Source organism: Rhodotorula graminis, assembly GCF_001329695.1.
Source record: "Rhodotorula graminis WP1 unplaced genomic scaffold RHOBAscaffold_7, whole genome shotgun sequence".
NCBI lineage: Eukaryota > Fungi > Basidiomycota > Microbotryomycetes > Sporidiobolales > Sporidiobolaceae > Rhodotorula > Rhodotorula graminis.
Window position 1 is genome coordinate 370,870 of NW_017264934.1, and position 18,681 is coordinate 389,550.

General features: G+C 67.7%; 8 protein-coding genes across 8 annotated transcripts; 3 read left to right on the forward strand and 5 right to left on the reverse strand.

The window, feature by feature from the left end:
- Positions 1-451: 451 nt before the first annotated feature.
- Positions 452-972, reverse strand: RHOBADRAFT_44252 (uncharacterized protein; the record flags this gene model as incomplete). The annotated part of the gene is made up of 3 exons (XM_018414374.1): positions 452-472; positions 554-681; positions 762-972. 3 exons carry the CDS (start codon positions 970-972, stop codon positions 452-454), a joined length of 360 nt encoding a protein of 119 aa, XP_018270781.1.
- A 68-nt stretch (positions 973-1,040) lies between these two features.
- On the forward strand, positions 1,041-3,391 carry RHOBADRAFT_53682 (uncharacterized protein; the record flags this gene model as incomplete). Its single annotated transcript, XM_018416956.1, has 6 exons — positions 1,041-1,073; positions 1,189-1,419; positions 1,598-1,950; positions 2,056-2,552; positions 2,629-2,813; positions 2,906-3,391. The coding sequence occupies 6 exons, from the start codon at positions 1,041-1,043 to the stop codon at positions 3,224-3,226; spliced, it is 1,620 nt and encodes a 539-aa protein (XP_018270782.1). The 3' UTR covers positions 3,227-3,391.
- Positions 3,392-3,498: 107 nt separating this feature from the next.
- Positions 3,499-5,789, forward strand: RHOBADRAFT_53683 (uncharacterized protein; the record flags this gene model as incomplete). Its single annotated transcript, XM_018416957.1, has 2 exons — positions 3,499-5,487; positions 5,592-5,789. The coding sequence occupies 2 exons, from the start codon at positions 3,499-3,501 to the stop codon at positions 5,787-5,789; spliced, it is 2,187 nt and encodes a 728-aa protein (XP_018270783.1).
- Positions 5,790-6,176: 387 nt separating this feature from the next.
- On the reverse strand, positions 6,177-9,343 carry RHOBADRAFT_44255 (uncharacterized protein; the record flags this gene model as incomplete). The annotated part of the gene is made up of 19 exons (XM_018414375.1): positions 6,177-6,235; positions 6,299-6,385; positions 6,456-6,539; positions 6,611-6,657; positions 6,730-6,886; positions 6,984-7,136; positions 7,201-7,230; positions 7,287-7,302; positions 7,375-7,642; positions 7,705-7,778; positions 7,844-7,909; positions 7,975-7,982; positions 8,047-8,086; positions 8,197-8,257; positions 8,318-8,415; positions 8,465-8,551; positions 8,636-8,713; positions 8,788-8,925; positions 9,074-9,343. 19 exons carry the CDS (start codon positions 9,341-9,343, stop codon positions 6,177-6,179), a joined length of 1,821 nt encoding a protein of 606 aa, XP_018270784.1.
- A 792-nt stretch (positions 9,344-10,135) lies between these two features.
- On the forward strand, positions 10,136-11,827 carry RHOBADRAFT_53685 (uncharacterized protein; the record flags this gene model as incomplete). Its single annotated transcript, XM_018416958.1, has 5 exons — positions 10,136-10,536; positions 10,717-10,885; positions 10,958-11,301; positions 11,420-11,496; positions 11,632-11,827. The coding sequence occupies 5 exons, from the start codon at positions 10,136-10,138 to the stop codon at positions 11,733-11,735; spliced, it is 1,095 nt and encodes a 364-aa protein (XP_018270785.1). The 3' UTR covers positions 11,736-11,827.
- Positions 11,828-12,098: 271 nt separating this feature from the next.
- RHOBADRAFT_44257 (uncharacterized protein) lies at positions 12,099-13,529 on the reverse strand (the record flags this gene model as incomplete). The annotated part of the gene is made up of 7 exons (XM_018414376.1): positions 12,099-12,176; positions 12,257-12,268; positions 12,347-12,869; positions 12,936-12,997; positions 13,065-13,179; positions 13,247-13,346; positions 13,418-13,529. The coding sequence occupies 7 exons, from the start codon at positions 13,527-13,529 to the stop codon at positions 12,099-12,101; spliced, it is 1,002 nt and encodes a 333-aa protein (XP_018270786.1).
- A 252-nt stretch (positions 13,530-13,781) lies between these two features.
- On the reverse strand, positions 13,782-15,255 carry RHOBADRAFT_53686 (uncharacterized protein). Its single transcript, XM_018416959.1, has 8 exons — positions 14,949-15,255; positions 14,708-14,857; positions 14,547-14,625; positions 14,385-14,473; positions 14,270-14,301; positions 14,135-14,191; positions 14,013-14,046; positions 13,782-13,936 (listed from the first exon to the last, which is right to left on the reverse strand). The coding sequence occupies exons 1-8, from the start codon at positions 15,231-15,233 to the stop codon at positions 13,862-13,864; spliced, it is 801 nt and encodes a 266-aa protein (XP_018270787.1). The 5' UTR covers positions 15,234-15,255; the 3' UTR covers positions 13,782-13,861.
- A 168-nt stretch (positions 15,256-15,423) lies between these two features.
- On the reverse strand, positions 15,424-16,771 carry RHOBADRAFT_66478 (uncharacterized protein). The gene is made up of 7 exons (XM_018418976.1): positions 16,717-16,771; positions 16,616-16,637; positions 16,487-16,523; positions 16,397-16,422; positions 16,129-16,323; positions 15,927-16,037; positions 15,424-15,837 (listed from the first exon to the last, which is right to left on the reverse strand). Exons 1-7 carry the CDS (start codon positions 16,725-16,727, stop codon positions 15,505-15,507), a joined length of 735 nt encoding a protein of 244 aa, XP_018270788.1. The 5' UTR covers positions 16,728-16,771; the 3' UTR covers positions 15,424-15,504.
- Between the last annotated feature and the right edge of the window lie 1,910 nt (positions 16,772-18,681).

Here is an 18,681-nt window from a genome sequence, read left to right on the forward strand (position 1 = left end):
CGACGCGTTTCCTGCTGCCTGAGCCGGCTCTCGACGTGTCCGAGGTACTCTCAAGGCTGCACAGAGCAGAACAAGGCCGAGCGAGCGAGAGACGGCCCAACTTTCTCTCTCGGACCGCTCGCTCGTCGCACCTCTCGTCGCCCTCATGCGGCCACGCTGTCCTCTCTTGGCTTCTGCGCGCGCCCGCACGACTCGCACGACGTTGCTCAGCCAGCACGAGCCAACGCGTACGAGCGGCGGCCGGCCCTGCCCTTGGACAAGCGCCAACTAGACCTCGAGCCCGAGTCGACTGCGTGCTGCGCCCGCTCGCGCGGGCCGGTCCAAGCGCCTCGCGCGAAAGGATGTTGTAGATAGGCAGGGCGTGTTGCAGAGCGAGCGTTGGTACAACAAAGGGTGCAGGGGTTACGGCGAGGAATGGACGAGGCGGGAAGGGGGATGGGCGTCGGGAGGCTCAGGGGGCCTTGGTCTTGAGCTGCGAGGTGCACAGTTCCGGTCAGCAGGCTGTCGAGGGAGAAGGAGCCTGACGAGGAGAAAGGCGAGGGGGGGTGCGCACCTGGAGGCCGTGCATGCCCTTGATCTCGTCCTTGAGGAGGTCGTTTACGACGCGGTGCTGCTTGATCATCGACAGGCCCTTGAACGACGAGTGCTCGACCGAGATGGCGTAGAACGAGCCACAGCCGCCTGTGTGGGAGTGTCGGGCAGGGTGAGCCATGTGGGTGAGGGCGAGAGAGGGGGAGGAGGGGGAGGAGGGGAGGACGGACCCGACACGTCCTGCACCTGTACTTTTGCGCCGTCGAGAGCTTGTTCGAGGCGGTCCTTGAGGAGCTTCTCGCCGTTCGAGAGGCCGTCTGCACGGCGAGGAGCGGTTGCCGAGATGAGGCGAGCGAGAGGTCGAGGTGCGGCGAGCGGGCGGGCGACGAGGGCGGCGCGGTGGGTGGTGCGGAGGGCGGTGAGGGAGGGAGTGGAGAGCATGGCCTTGTGAGTGGCTCTGGCGGATGAGTGCTGGTTGATGGAGACGACGAGCCAATGCGGACGCGTCGATGCTCCTTCGGCCCGCCGCCGCCGCCGCCAAGGTCCGTAGAGGTCAACTTCGTCTCGCTCTTCTCCTTCACCACCACTGCTGAGCACAGCCACGCTCACTCAGAGCCAGTCATGGCCGCACCCTCACCCTGGCGACCCCTCGCCCAGATCGCACACCGCGCCATCGCCTCGTCCTCGTCCCCCTCCTCCCTCTCGATCGCCGCACCTCGCCTCGCCGCCACGCGCTCGGCAGCTCGCCAGCTCTCGACTCGAGCAGCACCCCAGTGCTCCTGCCCACCCTCACCCACCTTCAACACCGCGCTCGCCCGCTTCAACTCGCCCGCGCCCTCGTCGACGGCGGCGGCCATCTCCGCCAAGGTCGGCTCGCCCCGCTCCCTGGTGCGTTCCCTCTCTCTCTACTCGAGCTGCTCAAAGACGACGACGAGTCAGCAGCCCATGCGGCCCCGCAGCAAGAGCCAGAGCAGCTCGGGCGATGCCGTCGAGCCGCCCCTGCCCACCCGCTCGCCCGTCTCGCACGCATCGTGTCGACTGACCCGCCTCCCTCGGACTCTTGCAGAGCACTCACTCGGTCGTCGGCCTCCTGCGCGCACGTGTCGCCAGCGCCCGTGCCCTCTCGACCGCCGCCGCCGCCGCCGCACCACCTCATCCCGCCGTCGTCCTCGACCAGGCGTCGTCGTCGTACCCGGACCCGCCCGAGGTCCGCCTCACGGCCCCAGGCGTCGGCCGCTACCTGTTTGTCATCGCCGGCCTCGTCTTCTGCATCGTCGTCGTCGGCGGCATGACGCGCCTCACCGAGAGCGGCCTGTCCATCACCGAGTGGAACGTCGTCAAGGGCGTAAAGCTCCCCATGTCGCAGCTCGAGTGGCAGGACGAGTTTGACAAGTACAAGAGCACGCCCGAGTGGCAGATGTGCGTCGTCTCGTCCCCTCCCCCTCTTTCCTCTCTACTCTCGCCCACGCACACGAGCCCTGACCCTCTCGCACGCCCTCTCGCCCCCTCCTCGCGCTCCCGCAGCAACAACCAGCACATCACGCTCGACGAGTTCAAGACGATCTACCTGTGGGAGTGGGGCCACCGCATCCTCGGGCGCGTCATCGGCCTGTCGTTCGTCGCCCCGATCCCGTACTTTGTCCTGCGCGGCAAGCTCGGCAAGGGCATGTCGCTCGCCCTGTTTGGCATCGCGACCCTGATCGGTGGGCAAGGCGCCCTCGGGTGGTACATGGTCAAGTCGGGCCTCGACGCCGACAGCGTCAAGGACCTCGGCGGCGTCCCGCGCGTGAGCCAGTACCGCCTCGCGGCCCACTTGGGCATGGCCTTCCTCGTGTACTCGTCGTGCCTGCGCCTCGGACTCGGCGTCGGCCGCGACTGGAAACTCGCCAAGAAGGCGCAGGGCCTCGCCGGGCTCAAGTCGGTCACCGAGACGCTCAACGTCCTCCAGGGCAAGGTCGCAGGCCGTGCGCGCGTCTTGACCACCATCGTCACGGCGCTCGTCTTTACCACCGCTCTCTCGGGTGCGTCCCCCTTCTCGCCCTTCGTCGAGCGCGCTCGAGCCGCCACCTGACCTAGTCTCGTCCCCCCTTTTCGCAGGCGCGTTTGTCGCCGGCCTCGACGCCGGGCTCATCTACAACGAGTGGCCGACGATGGGCGGCGGCCTGCACCCGGGCATGGGCGAGCTCAACAAGGACTTTTACTGCCGCAACGAGGACAAGTCGGACCGGTGGCGCAACGTGACCGAGAACCCGACGACGGTCCAGTTTGACCACCGCATGCTCGTGCGTCCCTTCTCTCTCTCTCTCTCTCTCTCTCTCTCTCTCTCTCTCTCTCTTGCTCCCGAGAAGGGACTGACCCGTCGTTGCTCGCACAGGCCTACACGACGTTCCTCTCGGTCGTGTCGTTGTTCGCGTTCGCGCGCCGGCCGCACATCCGGGCCCAGCTCCCGCCGACGACGTACCGGCTTATCAAGGCGTCGCTGCACATGAGCCTCCTCCAGGTCGCGCTCGGCATCTCGACGCTGCTGTACCTCGTCCCGACGCACCTCGCCGCGACGCACCAGGCCGGCAGCCTCGTCCTCCTCAGCTTGGTGCTCGCTGCCGGCGCGAGCTTGAGGAGGCCCGGGAGCAGGGTCGTGCAGGAGGCGCTCAGGATGTCGCAGCTGAGGCAGAAGGCGGCCCAGATCAAGGTCTAGCCTGCCCCGTCGTCGTCGTCGTCGTCCGTCGTCGTCCGTCGTCGTCCGTCGTCGTCGTGCGGCTCTCTCTCCCTTTTCCTCTCTTTAGACATTCTCCCCACTCTCCTCCCTCGTTCTGTACCGTCCCTCGTTGGACCGCATTGCACCCCGTCGTTCTACCCTTTCCTCTTGACCGCGCGCGAGCTCGAGAGGTCGCTCCTCGATCGTCCCTCTCCTCCTCCTCTCGCCCTCCTCCACCTCTCGCGCTCTCGCCGCCCCACAAAAGCCGGGGCATGCCGACCTCGCACCCGCACTACCCGCCGCTCCCAGGCGCATCCACCACGCGCCCCTCGCCCTCGCGCTGGTCCCCCGAAGCCTCGGTCTCGCCCTCGACCGCCACGCTCCCCGCCGCTGCCGCGCCCGCCTCTGCACCGCCGCCGCCGCCGCCGCCGCCGCCGCCGCCAGCCGGCCAGCCGCCCTCGCCCACGACGCTGCGCGCCGGCATCCTCGACCACGCGCGCAGCTTGCTCGGCGGCGGCGGCGGCGGGCCCAGCTCGGGCTCGGGGAGCGTGCGCGGAGAAGCCGGCGGACAGGAGGCGGCGGACGGCGAGGAGCCCGAGGGCGAGCAAGAGGAGGAGCAGGACGAGTTCCGCTACGAGGAGCGGCAGCAGGGGCAGGAGCGGGAGCGCGAGGCGAGCTGGGCGGCGGCGGCGAGTGCGGCGCACGAGGGCGCACGCGGCGCGGCGAGCAGGTGGGCGGCGGCGTCGGCGGGCGGGGCAGTTCTCGCAGCGACGGGGCCTGCCAGCGTCGGCGAGGTCGCGCCGGCCGACAGCGACCCGCACGCGGCGCCTCGTGGCGGGGGCGGCGGCGGCGATGGCGGGGCGGGAGGAGCAGGTTCGAGCGCGGCGAGGTGGCTCGCGAGGGCTGAGGCGGTGCGCGCGAGGGCGCCGGCGCTGTCGAGCGGGTCGAGGGCGTCGGGCACGGGCGACGAGGCGACGGCGACGGCGACGGAGCGGCCGAGCACGCCCGACCGTGCTGCGCATCGTTCGAGGACCGCCACCGCCGACTCGCTCAACGCCCCCTCGACAAGCAGCTTCCTCTCCTCCCCCTTCAGCCTCATCTCCGGCTCGACCTCCCCTCCCACGTCCCGCACCGCCCTCCTCGCCGGCACCGCCAGGACGAGCCCCGCCCCCCGCGAGTCGGAGCTGCGCGACGCTCGGTCGCGCATCGTCTCGCTCGAGCGCGCCCTCTCGGCCCACTCTGCGTCCGACCGCATGCGCGCCGAGGCCCTCGAGATGCGCGAGGCCGCCCTCGTGAGCGAGGTCAAGAGCCTGCGCGACGACGCCGCGGCGCGAGACGGCCAGCTGCGCGCGGCGCAGGACGACGCCGAGCGCGCCAAGGCCGAGCTCGAGCGGTGCGTCGCGCGCCTCGTCGCGACCGAGGGCATCGTCGGCGCGCTCGAGGGCCAGGAGGACGCCGGGCGGTCGGCGCTCGAGCTCGTCGGCGACGCGCTCGACCTCGGCGTCGAGCTGCGTGGCGCGGCGCACGACGCCGCGACGCGCGCTGTCGAGCTCGACCGCGCGTTGAGCATGCAGGGCACGCTCGGCGAGCGCATGAAGGGCCTGCTGCTCGACATGCGCCGCGGCAAGGTCGAGCTCGAGGGGCGCGTGCGCGAGCGGGACGAGCAGCTCGCGGCGCTGCGGGCGCGTGACGAGCGGCACGTCGCCCTGCTTCGTCGCATCCACGGCGTGCTCGTGCACCTTGACGGCGACGCCCTCCTCGATCCCGTCGGCGACGAGCTCGCGACGTCCGACCCGGCGGCTCAAGTCGAGGCGGCGCTCCCGCGCCTCGCCGACCTGCGCGACCGCACGCCGACTCGTCCCAGGACCGCCTCGCCAGCCTCGTCCGCCACGACGACGAGCGACCCGCTCTCGGCGCTGTCGCACGCCAACGAGGAGCTCCAGGCCGAGCTCGCCGAGGCGGGCGTCACGGCCGAGCGCCGCATCAAGCTCCTCGTGCGCGAGATCCAGAAGGTGACGACGTCCAAGGACGCCGAGATCGCCGAGCTGCGGCGTCGGGTCGACGAGGCGACGAGCGCTGCCGACGAGGCGCAGCGGCGCCGGGTCTACGCGCCGCACGAGCTCGTGCACCTGTCGAGCTCGCCGCTCGTCGCGTCGTCGGCGCCGCAGCTCCTCCAGGCGTCGCTCCTGCCCGAGATCGCGGCACGCCAACCCGGCGACTCTGTCGTCGGAACGAGCGAGTCGCTCGCACGCATCGTCAAGGTGCGTCGACTCTTTCTTCTTCCCTCTTTCCCCTTTCCTTCTCCTGTCTTCTCCGCCGACATGTCTTCCTCGTACGACTCACTGACCCTCTCTCCCCTCGACAGCTCTCGGAGCAGCTCCCCGTCCTGCGCTCGCGCGTCGCCCAGCTCGAGGCCGACCTGACGACCTGTCGCGCAGAGCAGCGCGCGCTCAAGGCGCACAACGCCGAGCTCGAGCAGGTCAACGGCGAGGCGTACGCCGTCATGGACGAGCTTGCGAGAGCGCTCGAGCGGGCGCGAGGCGCGGCGGGCGGCGGCGATTGAGCGCGAGAGCCGAGAGAGAGGAGGGAGCAGTTTGAGAAGGCGAGGTGCAACGGGCAGCTCTTGTCTGCCAGTGTCGGTCCGGATCGAGAGCTTTAGAGCGAGTATGACAACGGCGAGCGCGAGGCTCGTGCGCAGAGAGGCATCGGCGCACTCGAGCGACCGGTCGCACGTCCCTCCAGCTGTCGAGGCGCGCGAGGTCGTCGCCTGCGCACAGCTTACGGCAGGCCATCTCTCGCTATTTCTGCAGGCTCTAAGGAGACTCTGAGATCGACTCTGACGAGCCTCGAGCGCCGAGAGAAGTCTGTACGGCTGAGATTTCGATTCCGACCGGCGTCGTCTCCAACTACGTCGTCCCTTCTTTCGCCCTCGCCAGTCAGCCCTGCCGCTCTAGGTCGCAAAGACAAAGTCGAGACGACGGCAGCCTTCGTCCTTGGTCGTCTCGAGGTCTGTGCGGCAGCGTGAGGGTCAAAAAGGGGGCGCGAAAAGGAGAAGGCGCGAGACGGGCGCACAGTGCGACTTTTCCTCGGTCGTCATGGCGTTCCAGCGCTTCGCCTTCCAGGCATTGCGCGCCTTGTAGTAGAAGAAAGTGCCGGGATCTGGTCGGAGGAAAAGCGGGTCAGGTCAGAGAGATACGGGAGAGCGCGAGAGGGAAGAAGAGGGACGGACAAAGGAGGGCCAGGTTGAAGCAGACGACGCCGAGGATGCCCGAGTTGGCCTTCTTGTACCGCGGTGCGTCCGACTTCTGGTATACTGTTGGTGCGGGAGGGTGAGTCGCGCCGCTCTGGGCACAGAGGGCAGGACGGCGGCAAAGAGTGACGTACGGTTCGCGCCGATGATGGCGCTCACCTGCACCGCCATGTTGTACACGCTGTCGGACAGGGTCAGTCTGGGGCCATTCGGGAGGTCCAGGTAGGCAGGAGAGAAAGAGAGTTGGACGCACGAGGCAGAGACGGTGCGAGTCGCGACCGAGCCGGCGTTGCGCGACGTCCACGAGACCTGAGCAGCGTGCGCATAGGGGAAAGAGAGGAGGTAGGTCGCGAGGGCAAAGTAGGCCCAAGGCTGGATCGGGTCGGGCAGGCACAGGAGGGCGACGTAACCTGCGTGCGCACGGTCCTCGTGAGTAGCTGCGTCGGAACGTCGAGCCCGTCGCTCGAGGCCTGCCGCACCGAGGTCGAGAGAGAACATGAGACGCACCTGGGAAGAACCACAGGTTCTCGACGGCGCAGACGAAAGTCCGTTGGTTGAGGACCTCGGAGAGGCACGTGAGGAGGACGAGGTTGACGATGCTGATGACGGTGTTGGGCACGCTCAAGAGGTTGGCCATGACAGTCGAGAAACCGAGACTCTCTGCGCGAGGGCGGGCAGGTCAGTAAGTTGAGGACGATGCGACTGAGCCGAGAGGAGGACGCACTCATCGACAGCTGGAAGTAGTTTTTGATGGCTGCGGCGGGCTCAGAGTCAGCGACGGCGTGTAGGAGAGAGTCGAGAGGGACGCACGGTAACCAGGGATGCCCTGCGGGGTCAAGAAGGAGAGTCAGTCGCGGCTCGAGCGCGAGGACGACTCGAGGGAGGAGGCTCGACGCACAAAGGCCAACCCGATGAGGTACATCGGCCACATGTCGTAGTCGCACAGCGCACGCCAAAGCAAACGAGGCGTGAGCGCCTGGCGGTTGTTCATCGACGTCTTGGTCGGGTCGTCGCGCACGACCTTGTTGACGATGATCTTGACCTCGCGGTCGGTGAAGTAGCCCTTGGGGCGCCACGGCGCCTTGGTCTGCGACGGACCTGGAGGCAGGAGGAAGAACGAGGCGATACCGATGACGAGCCCGAACAGGCCCTCTATCATGAACATCCTGGAGGGAGAAGGGAGGGTCAGTGCGCGCTCGGGCGGGCTTTTAGAGAACGGGCGGCTCACCAACGCCAGCCGGCATAGCCACCGATGCCGCGCATCTTGAGGAGGCCAACGGCGAGGAAGGAGGTGCACATGTCCTGCTCGTTGAGGAGGTCAGCCCGGGCTACTCGACTTGGGAAGGTCGAAGGAGACGATGACGGACCGCAAAGTAGTTGATCGTCCAGAACGCGGCGAGTCGAACAGGGAGCTCGTGTTGAGTGTAGTAGTACTGGGGAAGAGGAGGAGGTCAGGGAAGGGCGAGAAGAGGAGGAGGAGGACCGTCTCCATGCTCACCGACAGATCTGCGGATGAGGGGCGAGTCAGCCGGACTTTCTCGCGTACGAGCGGAGGAGGTCGGGGACGCACACAGGATCTGGTCGGGGATAAATCCTCCTTGACAAACGGCCTGCGGGCGCTCAGCGAGGTCAGCGCTCGAGCCAACCGTCGACCGCGAGACTCCGGGGACGGCGACGACTCCGCCGAGGGGTTCGGCTCTGTCGAGGGCGAGGGACGCACGATGAGGAAGCGCAGGGCGAGGAACGAGGCGCGACCCTGCATGAAGAACTGGCAGGAAGCCCTGCGAGGAGGACAGCATCCGTCAGCCACGCTCTGCGAGGAATTGAAGGCGACGACGCACAGAATGCTAAAGATGACGACCTGCGTCGGCAGCCATATGTCGACGCCCAGCCGCTTGCCGATCATCTGCGACGGAAGCTCGGCCGTAAGGAAGCCGAGCTGCTCGAGGAGGGGGGGGAAGCGTCAGGACCAGCTCGACGTCGTCCACACAGGCAGTGAAGCTCGCCTTCGACAAAGTGTTGCCGAGGTTGTAGTCGGCCTGCGAGAGGCCGAGGTCGCCCAAGAGATTGTCCGCCTGGGCGAGGGAGAGGGAGTCAGTCGACAACTTGAGAAGGCGAGGACGACGAGCGACGGCGGGAAAGGACGACGAGCGACGCACAGTTGCGTTGGCCATGTTGCCACGCTCAACGTCTAGCGCGAAGAACATGACGAGCACCCACAACATGATGCGCAGGTCCTGTCGCGAGGAGAGGAGGGAAGGATGAGGTCAGTCGAGGTCGGCTTGGGGAGACGAGCATGGTCTGGACGCACGGTCTTGCGCCGCACAGACCGCTCCTCCCTGTGCGTCCACCGCTCGTCCGGGTCGAACGCGCCGATGTTCTCCCAGTCCTCGGGCGGCTGGTAGTGCGCGGCGAGCGGACCGTCAAAGACGCTCTCCTGGGTCGCGACCTGCGAGGGGACGGTCGAGAGGTCGAGGGGTTCGAGATGGTCGGCAGGAAGCGAGGTAGTGGATAGTAAGGGCGGGAAGGAGAAGAGGCGAAAGAGTCAGGAAGGGAAGGTCGACGAGAGGATGTTCTCGAGAATCAGGCGCACGTACCGCATCCAGGTCAAAGTCGGCCTTCCTCTTGCGCAGGCCGAGAAAGTCGAGGATCGCGGCGCCAGGCGTGTAGGCGTCCTCGCTGCGGGGAGCGAGAGGAGCGCGCGAGACCGAGAAGGAGCTCGATTCGGATTTGTCGCCCGCGTCGGCCGCCTTGTCGTAGCTGAGGGAGCGCTCCTTGCGCAGGTCGGCGGTATCGAGGAAGCCGTCGGTCGGGTCGGCATGGACCGCTGGTTGCGGCGCGAGGAGGTCGTGCGGGCGAGAGCTCATCGTCGTGCCGGGGGAGCGAGCGTGCGAGAGCAGTGAAAGGGGGAGGAGAGCGTCGAGGGCAGCTCGGCCAAGACGCTCGACCCAAGTTGAGCTCCTGGCGCTGAGCACGCAGAGTAGCTCGCCACCTCCTGCCGCCGAGACGCCATCCCTGCGAGCCGTTCGAAGCGCACCGCCGGCTCGCGCAATCTGGCTCGACGTGCGTGCTGGCTGCGCCCCGTTCCCTGCCCGTCCTGCGCTAGCGGCCGAATCGCCGACCCTTCATCTCGCCGGCCGAACCTTGTTGGCGCTGGCGAATGAGGCGAGGTTGGAGGACGATGGCGCCATCTGTCGGCCCTCCCTCGCAGGGACCGGTGCGGGCGTGCGAGTTGCGCAGATGCGAGCTCAGGAGCTGCAGCAAGCCAGCCGTGCATCCAGCAGCAAGGGCGAGAGCTTTGGCGACGAGGGAGAGCTGCTTCCGTTCCTCATCTCGTCCAGGCTCGTTCTCCCCCGCTCTCGACGGCCCGCACCGCACCCGCTGCACCTGCGCCGAGCTCGCAAGCACACGTACCAGATCAGCCGTCGGCCCTGTCGGGCGCAGCTCGGCTGGCTCGAGCCGGCCGACTCGCGCGACGGCCTCCACTCTCGACGAGCTGCAGCACGCAAGGCTCGGGCACAGCTGGCCCGCCATGCGTTCGTATCCCGTCAGATTGGCGTGCTCTCCACTGCTGGCCCCATCCCCAGCTGCGACTCGCTCGCCGCTCTCTCCCCCTCCTCATCCTCCCCACCTTCGACTCTCGACCTCGTTCACCCACCATGGCCACCTTCACCCAGACCCTGACCGACACGGTCGGCAAGCTCACGCTCTCGGGCGAGGACGGGCCGGCGGCGACCGAGGCGCCCTCGTCGGGCTACAAGTACGCGCACCTGCTGCCCGAGTGGCACAGGCATCTCAAGCTGCCGCCTCTCGAGCCGTTCGAGCACGTCGACCCGGGCCATGCCGCCCTCAAGGACCCGCACCCGCAGTCGTTCCTCGACGGCGCCAAGGTGCAGCAGCTCACGCCCAACGTCGGCACCGAGGTCCTCGATGGCGTCGACCTCACGAAGCTCGACGCTCGCGGTCGCTCTCAGCTCGCCCTCCTCGTCGCGCAACGCGGCGTCGTCGTCTTCCGTGGGCAGCAGGCGTTCATTGACGCCGACCCGAGGTGGCAGATCGAGTGCGTCCCTCTCTCTGCGCCCGTCCTCCTCCTCCTCCTCTCGCACTGACCCTCTCTCTCCCTTCCTCTCCCTTCCTCTCCCTCCCTCTCCCTTCCTCTCCCTTCCTCTCCCTTCCTCTCCCTTACTCTCCCCCTGACTCCCCCTTCCTCCCTTTCTTCCTTCATCTCTCCCTCGCACAGCGACTGGGGCTCCTCCTTCGGCCGTGTGCACATCCACCCCGTGTCGGGCTTCGCCAAGGACATCCCCGAGTTCCACCTCGTCTGGCGCGACGCGACCGGCACGAGCGACGAGCGGCACTACGAGGGCCGCATCAACAACTTGACGGTCCACTCGGACGTCACCTACGAGGTGCGTCCTCTCCTCTCGCTCGCTCTCTCTCTCTCTTCCGGCCTGGCTCTTGACGCTCCCTCGCGTCCGCAGCTCCAGCCGCCCGGCCTCACGACCCTGTTCCTCTACGACTCGCCCTCGTCCGGCGGCGACACCCTTTTCATAAGCCAGACCGAGGCCTACAAGCGTTTGTCGCCCTCGTTCCGCTCGTACCTCGAGACGCTCTCGGTCGAGCACTCGGGCTTCGAGCAGGCGCAGCGCGCGATCGAGCTGCACGGCGCCGACACGGTCAAGCGCGCGCCGGTCAAGCACGTGCACCCGCTCGTGCGCACGCACCCGGTCACGGGCGACAAGGCGCTGTTCGTCAACCGCGGCTTTTCGAGGCGCATCATCGGGCTCAAGCAGGAGGAGTCGGACACGATCCTCAACCTGCTCTAGTGCGTCCCCTCGTCCTCTCCTCTTCGTTCTCGCGTCGCGAGAGTCACGACGAGCCGAGATGGGAGCTCGTCGCTTTCGCCATCGCCAACGAGTACTGACCTTGCCGCCCTTGCGCAGCGACCACCTCGAGCGCGGCCACGACTTCTCGGTCCGAGCACGGTGGAGCGAGCCGGGCACTGTCGTGCTGTGGGACAGTGCGTCCCTCTTTCTCTGCCTCTCTCTGTCCCCTTTTCCTGCTCCTCGACCTCGTCCTTCTCGCGACGAGCTAATCTCCCCCTACTCCACCCTTCCCTCCTCGCCTGCCCCTCTCACGCCTGTTCGCGTGACAGACCGCGTCACGGCTCACTCGGCGCTCGTCGACTGGAACGACGGCATCCAGGGCCGCAGGCACGGCGCGCGCATCACGCCGCAGGCCGAGCGGCCGTTCCTCTGAGCTTCGAGGGCGACGAGAAGGGACTTGGCGAGCCATAGCGCAGCTTGCTAGCCCGTGTTTGAAACAAAGCAGTACCACTTGAGTTTCTCGTTTTTCGTGCGAGCTTGAGAGCAAAGAGGAGCGAGAAAAAGGCGGTCGAGTGACTTGAGAAGGTCGCCGTGAGCGGGCTTGACCTTGTCGACGCTTTCCTTGAGGCTCGTGCAGCTCTCGAAGCTGCGTTAAAGCACTATGAGCGATAAGGATGGGCATTGCGAGCCGGGCTACGACGTCGTCGCGCCGCTCCGCCCTCCCACTCGACCTTCTCCTGCACCTTCTCCTTGCGCCGACCGCGCCCTCTTGCCCCGCACCAGCTGCCTGCGCCCCTCAGACTCGGCGAAAGAGCGCGCGGGCCTGCGGGAGATAGCGCGCCTTGCTGAGCGAGTCGTACTGCAAGTCGTGTGGCTGCGAGAGTTCGAGGAGGAGGACGGGGCGGGTCAGGCGACGGGCGCACGAGGGAGAGTGGAAGAGAGATAGGGACGGACGAGGATGTCGAGCTGCAGGCAGACAGCTCAGTGAGACCTCGGCTTGGCCCTGAGACGGGCAAGGGAAAGGGAAGAGGAAGGCGCACGCACCCCGAACCGCCACATCAGCCAGCCCATCGCCGCCTCGATCGCTCCCTGCACTTCTCTCATCGTCAACTTGCCATCCCCATCATGCTCGATGCACCACTGCCCGAGCCGCCTCGCGACCTCGCCCTTAGGCCTCAAGTGCTCCCCAACCCACTTCTTGGCCCTCGCCATCTCGCCCGCAAACATGGTCGCGAGGTCGGCCCACTCGGCCTCGAGCGCGTGCGAGAAGCCGCGGTCCTTTGCGCGGTTGCGGCTCGAGCGGCACAGGAGCGCGAGGACAACGAGCGCGAGGAGCTCGGCGTGGCGTAGGTCGTCGGCGGCGGTCGCGGCGGCGGCGGCATCGTCGTGCGCGAGGCGGGACGAGCGGCGCGTCGGGTGCATCGATGCTGTGTAGACGAGGTCGAAGAGGAGGCGGGCGGGCTTGAGGAGCGCGTGGCGGTGCACTTGGGTCCAGGTCGTTTTGTCGAGGAAGGGGTCCAAGCGGCTGGTGAGGAGGTCGGTGTCGAGCTTGACCTCGAAGTGGGACCTGTGCGTCGTAAGGTGTCAGTGACGGTGCGTAGAAGCCGAGAGAGAGAGAGAGAACGAGACGCACAGTGGTACAGCGCTGCCCGGTAGGGCGCTGAACTTGAACGCGCCGTCGGCGAAGCTGCCGTGCTGCAGGCGAGGCCCCACAGCGTCAGGTCCTGCAGCTCGTCGATTCAGACAGTGTGGCTCGACTCACGAAGGTGCGGTTGTCGACGACGCTCTGGAGCGCGCGCTCGGCGTCGTTGCGCGCGACCCGGTCGAGGTTGTTGGGGCCTTGCTGCGACTCGATGACGACGGGCACGATCTGCAGCCTGCGTGCGGGTGCGTTAGAGGCTATACATCGTCGAGGACTCGTGCAGGAGGAGAGAAGAGGCGCACCTCAAGTCGGCAGGCGAGAAGCGCACACCGTGCACGAGGTCGTGCGCATAGTTCTCGTAGTTGACGAGCCTCGTCTGCCAGGCTCCGACCGCCGCGATACCTTCAGAGGGAGGCGAACGTGAGCTTATCGTCCTCGAGGACCAGAGGAAGGAAGGAAAGACCGGGGCGCACCTTTGACGCCAAACGCGAGCCTGACCTCGCCCGAGAGGGCCCCGTCTGCGTCGTACAGCGCGCCCGCAACGTCCCTCGCCGCGTGTCCGAGGTCGAACAAGGTGCAGGACATTGAGAGCCGAGCGAGAAGCGAGAAGCGTGGCGCGAGAGCGAAGAGGCGGAAGACGAGCGAGGAGAGGGGCGCGAGCACGCCGGACGAGCTCGAGACGGAGTCGCCGCGGCGCGCTCGATCGCCCGCCGGACAGTGACCGCCGCGAGACGTACAGGAGAGACGGACGAGGAGCCTCGAAAGTCCGAGCGGCACGAGCGTCGCTCGAGGTCGAGCTGCAGCGGCGCCCTCTCGCTCGCCTCGCAACGGCGCGCACAGGCGACAGACGACGAGTCGTACAAGGACCTCGCGAAGCGGAACGACACACGCCCCTCGAGCCCCGCCGCTGCCGCCGCTCAGTTCCGCTTGTCGATCGAGCGGTTGATGCCGCCGAGGAGCGCCTTGAGGAGGTAGTCGGCGTCGCACGCGCCCTGTGTATGCGCGTCAGGGTCAGGTGGAGGTCGAGTAGAGGGGCAGGAAAGACACGAGAGAGGGCGAGGGGCGCACCTCGAAGAGCGTCGTGTCGACCATGTCCCGGATCCTGCGTTGCGCGCAAAGGCACTATCAGCTCCGCGAGGGGAGAGGGCTCCTCTCGACGAGGGACAGATGGGCGAGGCACGTCGACGCACCCATGCTTCTGCTTGAGGTCGTCGTCGAGGCTGCGCAGGTGCTCTGCCGCATCCGAGCTGCGCGCAGGCCGCCTCGAGAGCATGAGCGTCTCGTCGCGCACGCTAGGAGATCGAGAGCGCGACAGGGAGACGCACTAGTTGCCGATCTGGACGAACGAGCAGCCGACCTGTGCGAGTGCGCCCGAGTCAGTGACGGCGCGAGTTGGGCGAGAGAGAGAGAGGGAGAGGACGAGCGAGAGGGTGCACGGACCTGGAACGGCGGGAAGCGCCCTTTGTCGAGCCGCCTTGCGACGTCGACGAGGACGTCCTCGGGGCTTTGGCCCTTGTCGGGTGCGCCATCTGTGCGGGAGGGTGGGCAACGTCAGGGCGAGGCCGCTGTGCAAGAGGCCCGAAAGGAACGCGGACGACGCACCGGTGAGGACGATGAGGTTGAGTGGTTTAGGTCGCGGCGCGCCGGCACTCTTGCCCGTCGACTGCCACTCTTCGAGTCTCTGTGTACGTCGAGCCCGTCCACAGTGCGCGAGTCAGTCAAGAGTTCCTCGAGGAGAAGGGAAAACGGAGGAGGCGACGCACGCGCATGTACGGCTCGAGCACCCGCTTCACCGCGTCGGCCGTCGGCGTCGTGCTCCTCGGGCGCACGCGGCGAAACACGTCGAGCAGGTCGTCGGCGCTCGTGCTCGTGTGCGTCACGCGCGAGTTGAAGAAGGCGAGGTCGACGCCGTCCTGCGCGCGCGGGCCACCGTGCCTGACATGGTCAGCGCTCGTCCAGTAGGTCGAGGGATGCCCAGGAGAGAGGAGAGGGCCGGCGGCGCACCTCGTCGTAGCGCACCGCGGTGCGCACCACAGCCGCGAGCGCCGGCGCGAGCTCCGTCTCCCACATGGGCTCCATTGAACCGGAATCGTCGCAGAGCAGCACCGTGTCGTACCTCGCGAGCGCACGCAGAGCGTCCTCGGTCGGCTTGTCGAGTGCGGCGGCGGCGGCGGCGGGACGGCGCGAGGAGGAGGGCGCCGAGGTGGGGGCGGGCTGCGAGGGCTGGGTCGGCGCGGCCGAGGGTTTGCCGCCCTTGGCGGCGAGCGAGAGGCGCTTGAAAAGGCCCATGGTAGCGCAGAGCTTGGGCGCGAGAGCGAGGGAGGAGCGAGAGCCGAGGCGGAGGCTAGTCGACGAGGCGGGGAAGGTCGAACGAGGCGGTGCAGGCAGCAAGCGGACCTCTCGTACAGCGACGAAGCGTACCATTTCGCTCGGTTGGTCGGGGCACAGCTCTCGAGCGAGCGAAACGAGGCGCCACACGAGAGATTTCTACAAAGTTGCGAGTTGCAGCCTCTTGCTCGACCTCGCTCGCTCGACGACCCAGCGACCGCGCCGCGCCCGCTCACGCCTGGATCTGCGCAATCACCTCCTTGAGCTGGTCGGGCTTGAGGAGCGTGTACCCAGTCCCGGGCACGACCTGGGCGAGCTGGACATTGTTGGCGTCGAGCTGGTCCTCCATGACCTGCTTGAGGACCTTGAGCGCGAGCACCTTTGCCTGCTCGAGCGACATGCTCTTGTCGTACGAGTCCTGCAGCTCGGACTGGGCGCCCTCGGAGCCCGAACCCATCGCTTTCGCCTGGAACCGCATAAACGTGCCCGAGGGGTCGGCGTGGTACAGCTGCGGGCCGTGCTGGTCGACGCCCGCGATCAGGAGCGCGACGCCGAATGGCCGGGACTGCGTGCGTGCGTCGGAAGATGGGTTTCAAGGTCAGGTTCGTGTTGCGCGCGCGCAAGAGGGAGAGAGAGAGAGCGGCGGGGACGCACCATGGACGCCTCCTCCTCGTTCGCGCCCTCGCCGAACCTCAGCGCGAGGTCCGACACCGACTGCGTCACCGACTCGACCTTGATCTCCTCGTCGTACGTAAAGAAGTGGTTCTGTGCGCGACGACGGGCCTCGTGAGCTCGATCCGGGGTTTCGAGACGTGGGCGGGCCACGACGGGCGAGACGAGGGGAGAGGGGACGCACCTGGGCCGTGACGCGCGCATGCTCGACCATGGTCCTCGCGTCTGCCGTCAAGCCGCTCATGGCGCACGCAATGTGGCGGTCAATCTCCATGATCTTTTCGACCGAGTCGGACTCGAGCAAGGGCGACTGGGTGCGCTTCTCGACGGCGAGGACGACGCCCTCCGAGGTCTGGATGCCGACCGTCGTTGAGCCGAGCTGTGGGGCGCGTCGGGGTGCATGGGTCAGTCACTTGCGGGCCTGGCGCTGGGAGCGGGAGGGTGGAGCGCACCTTGATGGCCTCGATGGCGTACTCGACTGGTGGGGGCAGGACCGGGTCAGCCGTGTGCTCGTCAAAGGCAGGCCGGAGCGAGGGACGCACCCTGGAAGAGGCGACCTTCAGGCGAGAAGGTGTTGACCTGGGCGAGGAGCGAGCCGGCGGGGGGGAGGGGGAGGAGGGTCAGCGAGGTTCGGGGCTGGAGGGAGGCGGCTGGGTGGGAGTGGGACGCACGCCTCGGTCGTACTCGGAGCGGCTGTGCGTGCGAGGGCCAGGTCAGTGGAGCGTTCCCGGGTGTGCGGAGAGAGATGAGGAGGACGACGAGGGGGACGCACCTGCTGAACATGGCTGGGTGTGCGCTGCTGGTGGGTGTGCTGGTACGGGTGGCTGGTCGAGGCAAGCAGGCAGCACAGGGTGTGAGAGAGAGAGTGACGAGGACGAGGAGGAGCGCGTCGTCATCTCCTGCCCGCCGTTCCGGCAAGCTTCAAACGAGCCTTGCGCCTTGGCCTTTGTGCGCTCTGCCTTGTGCGCTGCGCTCTACAGCACCGACCACTGCGCACTGCGCCGCCGCCAGAGCACCGCCTCAGCTCGCCGCCGCTCCTCCAGCCCCTCCTGCGCACCTCCTGCGCACCTCGCCTCCTCGTCACCTCGCCTCGACGAGCTCATCTCGGGCTTCCACCAGCTCCACAGCGACCAGCCGACCTCAACTCTCGCAGCGACACAGCCCTGCCTCCGCTCGGCAAGAGCCTGCCTCCCCCTTCCTCCCCGTCGTCCCCCCTCCTCCGTCGCTCGCCGGCGGAGAGCTGACCGTTGTCTCCACGAGAGAGTCTCGTCGTTCTGTCGAGGAGTGCGCATGGAGCCAGTCGATGCAATGCAAGTAATCACGCGTCTGCCCAGCGAGTTGCGCCGACTCGAGAGAGCGAGGGAAGCTGGTGGTGGTCCTCGCCGCTCTCGCTCACTGCGCCCGATCGCGCGAAGCCTCGCTGAAAGCTCTCGTCAAGCTATCGCTCTCCATCTCTCGAGACCGGCAGCGACGCATGCGCACAAGATGCGGCAGGTCGCTCAGTTGCGCTTCGCTCGCCGTCCCGGCTCTGCAGCGTCCTCGCCTCCTCCCCTGCCCATGAGAGACCAGATGCGCCGCGCTGAATCTAGATTGCACCTGCTGGACGACGCTGCGGAAAGTACTGAAGCGAGGCGAGGGCGAGCTGGGGCGGCGGCGTGCGAGGACGAGGAGGCGGCGGAGCAGAGTTTGACGGTGGGCGGGTGTCGAGGCGCGGCGGAACGGGCGTGACGGTGCGTCGAGAGTGAGTGAAAGGGCGAGGTGTCGCTGGCAGCGGCGGTAGCCGTGTCGAGGTCGAGCTGGCGGTCGAGGTGATGAGGCGGAGAGGCGAGGGCGTGGGTTGAGGAGGAGGCGCGGCGGGCAGAGGAGCTCGGGCCCGGCGAGGCCACAGTGCACAAGCTGGCTGCACAAGGGCGAGTGCACAAGGCAGAGAGCGCAAGCGACCGTGCGCCTTGTCGGATTGCCCCTGGACCACTTCTGGAGTCAGCGCGGGCGGCGACGATTTTCGAGACCTCGACGGCTCGGCTCGCACTCTCGACAAGCGCGAGAGTACTTGCAGAGGGCCCATCATGCTCCACGCGTCGCCTCGACGCACCGCCAGACGACCCAGGCCGGCTCAGCCGCCGGGTCGCCGTCGTCAACAGCGGCACTCTCGAGCAACCCTCTCAGCCACGACACGCCGCCAGAGAAACCTTTGCGCTGCACCGACGTCCTCTGCACCTCTCTACAACTCTGCCCCGCAACCGCCAGCCTCGCCCGAGTCGTCCTCGCCAATCTCGACCTCGCCAATCTCGTTGTTGACGCCGCATCGTCCACGCGCAAACAACGTGCAGCGGCCTCGCGACCAGCTCAGCGCCATCGTACGACGTGCACAAGCCCGTGCACCGAGCCGCCGAGCGCCTCGGGCTGCGGTGCGGCGCCGCGGCCTCGTCGTCGTCGACGCGGTCGCCGGGCGAGTCGGGCTGTCGAGGGCGCGGCGGCGGTCGAGTGACGGTCGGAGCGGGTGTAGAGGGAGGCGGTGGGTACGTGGGACGTGCGGTGCGGGCCGAGAGGGCGATCCGAGGAGGTCGAGCGAGGGCGAGAAGGGCGCGGAGTGAGCGACGGCGAGGGGCTCGGCGAGCGGTGAGGGCGATGCGGGGTGGTGCGGGCGCAGCACGGGCGCAGCAGCCGAAGCGAGGGCGATCGCGAGCCGAGTCGTACTCGGAGCGAGGGTGGAGGAGGGGGAGTGAGAGGAGGAGGC